The following is a 7,568-nucleotide window of genomic DNA, read 5'->3' on the forward strand; positions in this document are numbered from 1 at the left end:
AAACAATCACCTTCTGTTTTGCCTACCCAGGCACCATAGCAACTGAAATGCTGCGCTTAAAATTATCACTGGTTTTTCCTCCTATCCTTTTGTTCCATATGGCACAGCCTGTCAAACTGTCTTAACGTACAATTCCATGGATGCCAACTATCAGTGTGTAAGGAAATGAAATGTGCATGAGATTTGGTGACTGATGCTGAATTTCATAAGCTGTCCGCTTTCTTACTTGGCATGTCCTGAGACAGCATGTCCATGGCACAGCATGACTTTCTGAGGTGGGGCTGTCTCCCATGGATAGAAGCATGCTACATTGCTATATGCTGGTAGTGCTGGGGAAATAATGAATACAGTAATGCCATGCTGAGTCACAAGCTGCATTCCCTCTGCTCTGTTAGCATCAGTAGTAAAATCCATATTACTTGAGAGGAGAAGGAAGATCATGCTTGAAACAATAGATGAAGAGTTGACCATGCTGGTGACTGTGGGAAGTCCTGGTAGAGTTGACAGGACTGCCAAAAAAAGTTGTCTGAACTTAGACATTTTTATTTTTAGGCACCTAAGTAAATAATACAACTTCAAAACAGGTGAGCAGCCAGCACATTTCATTGACTGCTTATTTTGACTGTTTTGTTAGACTTTCAGCTTGTCCTCACGCTGTTTGTTAAATACTGGGAGTAATTCTTTGTTGTTTACCATTACTTAAAAAGCCCCGAGATACCACTGGTGAGAAGAGCAGCTGGAGCTGGGAGTTGACAAAGCTGTATATTCTTCACGTCTCTTGTCTTTGCTACTTATGCCCTGTGTAAATAGCAAAGTAATGTGATGTCGTAGCAGCAGTGTGCTGCTTTGTGCAGTGTACGCAGGGACAAGCAACTGCAGGAGGATTAGACTGTGAAATAAAATGGTGCTGCTATGCCCACTTTGCACCACACAAGACGGTGAACAACTGCATCAATAAAGTCTTTTTGATTAAAACTAATGCTTTGTGTTTTAGCCAGTGTTGAGCCTATTAAAAAAACAATCAGCTTTTTTTCGATCAGACCATGCCTGGAAGAACTTGAAGAGCTCCTTCTCTGCAGTTCTCGCCTTGCACCCTCAGCTCTGCTCCTGAGATCTGCTAGTAAAGGCAGTGCAGTGCAGCAGCAGCGTGCCGGCCAGCAAGCCAAGAAATGGTCTCCAAATGGACGTTGGAAATGCCAAGTCTGCTGTGGGGTGTGCTGCTACATTATAGTGTATGTCGCTCATCCCAGACAATTGACAGATTGATTGTAGGTCTGCAATAGATGAGGATTCAGTATTTGTATATCATGCATTTAAAAAGGCAGGGGAAGGGTTATCATCTATAAATAATGTGATTTGATTCCCTGAAGCAAAAATGTTCGTCATCTATAAATAAGATGATTTCATTCACTAGAGCCATTGTGATACAATTTTACAACAGGACTGAGCCATTTTTATTGATCACTACAAATCAATTGTGTTGTTGCATATATATTGGTACAAAACACCACCCCATCACATTTATGACTCTGCTACATCAGTACATGTGGAATGTTCTGTATCACTGCATATTTGTTTAATCAAGCTAATATTTCATCTGCCTTGTTGAAGTGATAATGTGGTAAGAACAAACTCAAATTACTGAAAATCTTCAACCTATTCATTTCTGATCAAAGAGCTAGCTGAGGGACTTAGACTCTTTAAGTTACACAAAGATTCTTTCTCTCTTTTCTAAACATTAGATTTTGCAGAACAAAAAGAAAATCTCCACTTTAGGCAAAAACATCTTTTGGCACCACAGAATTCACTTACAAGTTTCACCTTTCAGTCCTTGAGAAGAGCTAGTAGAATTGGCTACGGAAATCACTTTTCTTCCACGGGCTTTTTGCATTCTCTGCTTTGTTTGCCTTTCTAAGGACTCAGTGTGGAAGATCTCTCTTTCTCCAAGTCAGACAATCATCCCAAGGAAATGGACTTCTCTGGCTGTGCTTTAGTAAAGAGAGTGAATGCAACTACATACCACAGCAGGGAGACAGAGTTCAACAGTTCCTCGAATTTGGATGATATCTCTTTGTTCTATTTGCTGGAAGAATGGGCTTTCAACCCAAGAAGCACAAACATGAAGATGTTCTTAATCCCTCCAGTTGTCTGCCTCACAGCAGGTGTCCTCATCATTCCTACCATCTTGTTTGTGATCTTCTCTAGGTTTCGCATTCGTCAGGAAACAAGGTACATGCTGCTGGGAAATGCTCTGCTTTCTGATCTGATCTATCTGTTGTTCTACACTCTGTCAGCTGCTCTCAACGCAGCACATGTACATCTCCCAAAGGAAGCTTGCATCCTCCTATTATTTTTGCTGGCAGTGGCTTACTGCGGAGGATTGTTCACAGCTGCTGCAATAGTCTTGGACACATACGTAGCAATTTTGTTTCCTTTGCGCTACGTTGCTATTTTGCCTCCTTCGCGAACTAAAAAAATTATTGTATTACTATGGATGTATTCTGGGGCTTTCCCTGGGATTTTCTTCTTGGTGCTATCGAGCACTCACAGCTTTGTGCCCTGTGTCCTGGAAATGTGCTCGGTTCCAGTAATACTAATACTAACCCTGAATGGGACTGATGCTGTGAAACTCTGTTTCTGGCTTTCTACCACAGTTATCTTTCTCTGCTTGTCTCTAATATTTTGTTGCTATGCTATTCTGTATTTTAAAACCAAACAGTCGGGTATATGGGAAAGCATCTGCTCCAGAGCCAGTGTAACATTCTTAATGCACAACACTGTGTTATTTTTTTACTTCTTTCCACTCTTGGCCCTTTTTGTAGAGTCATTCTTGTGCATTAATGTTTTCATCAGACTGCAGACAGGAATCTGGGTCTCCCTGACAGTCTGCAACATCCTGATGATTCTGCCTAAAGTTTTGTTCCCTTTTCTGTATGGGCTTCGATACAGAGAGATCTCAGCATCTCTCAAATCCATTGTCAGAAGGAAGCATCTTCACCTGGTGTCACCTGCTCCATCACCATCCTGAGCCAATGCAGAGCACAGCCATGGCAGAGGAGTTGTCCTGTCCTTGTTAGCATGCAAGCCTGATGGAAATCACTCAACTTCTGAAGAAATGATCTGAAGGAGTGACCAACCCGTGTCTTCTCTGATATAGGCTGATCACTGTGCCTCTTTGGTGCTAGAAGGTCACAGATCTTTTATCGCATCACAGCTGAAAGTATGGTGAATGCTACCCTGGACAAAGTTCTAACCTTTGTTCTGATGCGGGAAGGCAGTATCCTTCAGAGGAGATACTGAATCAAGATTATTTTCACCTGCATGGCAGATGGCTTTCTGGAAACTTAAAAAAAAAAAAATAGTGCAAAGTAAAGGGTCTCTTGACAGCATCACCTACAGCAGAAAAGATCTTTAACCAAACATGCTGTAAACAGAACGGCTTTTTCTTGCACTTACTGAATTCCTGCAAGGTTGGTGGCCAATGTCCTATTCTTTAAAACATACACTGGGAGGTGCCTCTGGAAACTACTGTACTCAGTGAAGCACTGTGCTTCGTCTCGCGCAGCGTGCTAGCGCATTAGCTGCCTTATGGATTCTGTCTGACAATCCGCAAACCGCTGAAGTTTTGTAAGCTCTCACTCCGGTGGGATGCCACTGTTGAGCAGCATCTGCTGGGCAGCCCTGCCAGCTGACTGTCCGGAGGTATCAGAGACGGCTGGGCTGCTCAGTGGGGGAGAGCGAGCCAGGAGCAGCCGGTGGCAGTGCCTCCCTGCGGGGTGCTGTGCCGTGCTGGGTGAACCGAGTGGGGGGCTGTGGGGAGCCCGGGGCAGCCCAGAGCCCTGATTCCCTGCTGGGTCCGTACGGATGTGACCAGGCCAAGGCTGAGCCCAGCAGCAGAGCAGGAGCAGCACTGTGTGCTGTGCGGCTGGGTACAAATGTACCCATAGCGTGGCTCCGACATGACCTGGGGCACGGGACTCGGCATAAACATAAACACTCCTTCTGAGGCCCTGCCGAGGCACCTCGCAATGCTGGCTCACAAAAATCTGCTGTAGCAGACTGCTCCCAGGTTGCAACTGCACGGTATCAGAGCAGGTGTTGGGTACCTGCCATCAAACCACGGGAAAGCCAGGAGGAGAGGCTGCAGAGCCTGTTGATGTACTTAAAGGCAAGAAAGATTTTATCTTGTAAGATCCTTGAAGGTTTTCCAAATCAGCCACCTACCTGTAGAAGATGAGTGAAATGCATTTCTGATTTTAAAGAAATCAAAATTTCATTAGACATAAACATCCATGTGGGAAATGTAAATTGCAGTGCTGTTCGTTGGACTTCAGGAAAGATTTTGTATGTCTAAAGATAGTATTTTTAGAATGTGTTACTTTTTATACAAAAAATACATTGGACATTAAAAAAAAAGGGGGGGGGGGGACATTAGAAAATGGCCTCTGATTCTACTCTGCCCAGTATTTTCCTTGTGTGCAGACTCTCTCCGCCTTTTGTTTGCTTAAAGCAATACATAGTGCTGAATGTGGCATTTGGGTATTTCACACTCCTCTGAAGAATTCCACTAAGTGTGAGCCAGGAAGAGATCAGTGTCTGGTTGCATGAGATGTTTTTTGGCAATGAAGCCTGTTTGAGATGCTCCTGCTGATCTTTCTCTCCTCATTCCCAAACTGCTTGTTACTCTCCTCACGTTGCAGCGTCTGCTCTCTCCGGTTTGCTGATACAACTGCTTCTGGGGTTGCAGGTTAAAAATATCCCTCCAAAGAGAAGTGGTGGTGTTTTTATTTTAGCTGAGATTATGCCAGCAATTTATTTTATAGGATGTTTTGTGAACAGCTGTGTCAGTACAGTTGGGGGTTGAGGGGGGGTTAACAAATTCCAGTTTGGAAGTGGGAATGAGCAGGGACATCTTAGAGGCTTTGCTGCTAAGGGACACTTAAGAGCACCTCTAAGGTAAAGTTGTTGCAAGTGAATAAACTGTAATGCTGCATATTTGCTTTAACCATGGTTCTATGCTTCTCAGTCCTCTTCAATAAAAAATTAGGACCTAGAAGTTGCTTTTTACTGGCTGCTTTTATTTTTCTGCAAAATGAATGTACCATGGATATCTGTCACACAAGTTACGTTTGCGTAAGACTTTATATTTGGCCTCTAACAGGCCTTTTCCACAGCACTAGGAAGGATGGGGGAAATGTCTGTCTACTCGATCAGGTGCCTTCTGCTAAATCCCCTTAGCGTGTGGTATGATCAAGAATGAAAAAGGTACCCGCAGCTCCCCGAGCAGCTCATATCCTGGGTCAAATCTTTATCTAAATGTGCATTGACAGCAATGCTGATAACTTACAGGTTGTTTTGTCTGGGCAAGGTTCTTTCAAGCTTTATTACCTGAAGTTTGCCTGTATTGTAAATTGTCATGCCAAGTGGTGAAGGTAACTGTGTAAATTGTATATAGTAAGGCAGTTCTATGTACAGCCATAGGTGACTTTGAGTAGCTGCAGGTTAATAGTGCTTGATCTTCCTGCTAACCTCTGTCAATTATGAAATTAATCTCCAGGACAGGCGTGAGCAGGATTGTATTGCCAGTTCTGTAACTCTTCCTTACATTTGTGTCCCCTGGATATATTTACAGACAACCAGAAGTTTGGTAACATGAAGGACACTGAAAGGCAGAGGAAGTGAATTGGTGATCATGGCAAGTTTATGCATGTATGACATCGGTCTGCAGTGCTATCATAAGGACCAGGCAAACAAAACACTGCTTTGTGGAAATGACCTTCCAAGGAAGATGAATGAAACAATCTTATTCATGTCCTTGAAATTGTTCACTACAGTGGGTGTTTGCCTGGAAAAGATTTTAGTTGAACTGAAATTAGTTAAGTTGAACAGAATTCTAAAAAAGGTCTTAGAATCGTGGAATCATTTGGTTGGAAAAAAACTTAAGAGTCCAACTGTACACCTAACACTGCCAAGTCTACCATTAAACTATGTCCCTAAGTGCCACATCTCTGCATCGTGGGTTGATATTTTATTAATCCACCTTAGGGTGGTTTAACATTAATAAGTTTTTCTGAAGTGACTGTTTGTAGACAACTTCTTCCCATGGAATATTACTGTGCTGTTTGGTCCAAAAGCAGCATGTTATAGCATGCGTAGAAGAAACACACCAGATACCTGAATCATTTGCCTTTGGGGTTTTCCCTGATCTATCCGAACAGGACCAAAGGAGTCACCAGGGCAAAGTCACAAGCACTAGGTTCCTGTCATTCTTTTCATAAATGTCTTGAGTTTTGTCTTCAAGATTGTTAGGCTTCTTTATTTGCCAGAACCTCAAGGCTGAACTGATTAGCAACCTTGTAAGGATGTCTCCACACAAGAGCTAGAAATTCAAACCGAGACTGTTTACCAGAGCCCAGCTATCGACCTCTCCCAGGTCACATAAGTGAACTTCTTGGATGTCACTGTGCCTGCCCAGCACTTTAAAGTGAAATGGAGAGCGGTTGACTTCAACGTGATTTGGCAGCTGGGGGCAGTAATCCTTTAACAAATTGCAATAGCATGACTCACTAAAGGTATTCTAATTTATAGCCTAAATATATTTCCTGGTCAGTTTTTCCCCTCTTTTCTTGTGCCAATATTGGCACTTTGTTTACCACTGCTCTCTTCCCTCTCCCCGTGGATTTACAGTGCAGTTGGCTGCTGTCTGTAACCTACAGACTGAAGGGAGTCAGACACGCGTTCCAGGGACTGTGTCTGTGCCATACAGCACTGGAAGAATAATTAAATCTGCAGTTAGGTCTGTGCCTCAAGATCAGTTTCAGTGTCATGAGATACGGAGAATCTCCAGGCAGGTTAACAAGCGCACAGCTTTGGGTTTGAGGTTTAGTTCATTTGCAAAGATTTGGATAATTCTTCAGTAAAACTAATTAACCTCCTGCAGTTTTAGTAACTAATATTAGAGCGTCTACTCCTGCTGCATCAGTTGGCTGTGTCATTTTCTAAGGGAAGTTTCATATAGTAATAGGTCAGAAGGAAACTGTCGTTTGTCTGGTTGCGCTCGAGGTAGCCCTGAGAACCCCGGGACTACATCCCAGCGCCGGGGACCAGCACCAGCTGCCCCAGGGACAGGTCACGCAGCTCCCACAGGCAGTTGTCTGCTCTTTGCTTCGCTAGTCACTGGTTTTGTACACTGAGGTGTTGTATGTCCTTTGGACAGAAACTGATTGTGGCCATTCCCTGTGGGAGGTGGGTATGTATGGCAGAGGGGAGAGGGCCTGTAATAGGAAAAGGAAATTACAAGTTTCCTTGAAACTTGATTTCTGTTGCCTCCTGTCTCCACCCCTACCTCGCTGCTGGTAACTGAGGGCACAGCACTGCTAGTTCTTGCCATTTTTTCACAAGCCTCGTGATTTTTTGCATCTTCATAAAACTACTGATCCTGAAAGTTTTTGTTTTTCAGTATTCTTGTAGTCTTTCAGACTGCAACATGAATCCAAAAGGTACAAAGAGCAAGAAGGCGAATAAATGTCAGAATTCCTGATAGACTCACAGTTAGGAGAGGGAAAGGA

The 7,568-nt window shown here is 43.5% G+C and overlaps 1 protein-coding gene across 1 annotated transcript; it reads left to right on the forward strand.

Annotated features, from left to right (window-relative positions):
- The first annotated feature begins 541 nt into the window (after positions 1-541).
- Positions 542-7,519, forward strand: GPR148 (G protein-coupled receptor 148). The gene has a single exon (XM_005232297.3). It carries the CDS (start codon positions 1,970-1,972, stop codon positions 3,026-3,028), a length of 1,059 nt encoding a protein of 352 aa, XP_005232354.1. The 5' UTR covers positions 542-1,969; the 3' UTR covers positions 3,029-7,519.
- The last annotated feature ends 49 nt before the right edge of the window (positions 7,520-7,568 follow it).

Source organism: Falco peregrinus, chromosome 12 (genome assembly GCF_023634155.1).
Source record: "Falco peregrinus isolate bFalPer1 chromosome 12, bFalPer1.pri, whole genome shotgun sequence".
NCBI lineage: Eukaryota > Metazoa > Chordata > Aves > Falconiformes > Falconidae > Falco > Falco peregrinus.

What these genes read in the sequence shown, in the direction of transcription:
- GPR148 (XM_005232297.3), top strand. Translation starts at nt 1,970, where the DNA reads ATGGACTTCTCTGGCTGTGCTTTAGTAAAGAGAGTGAATGCAACTACA.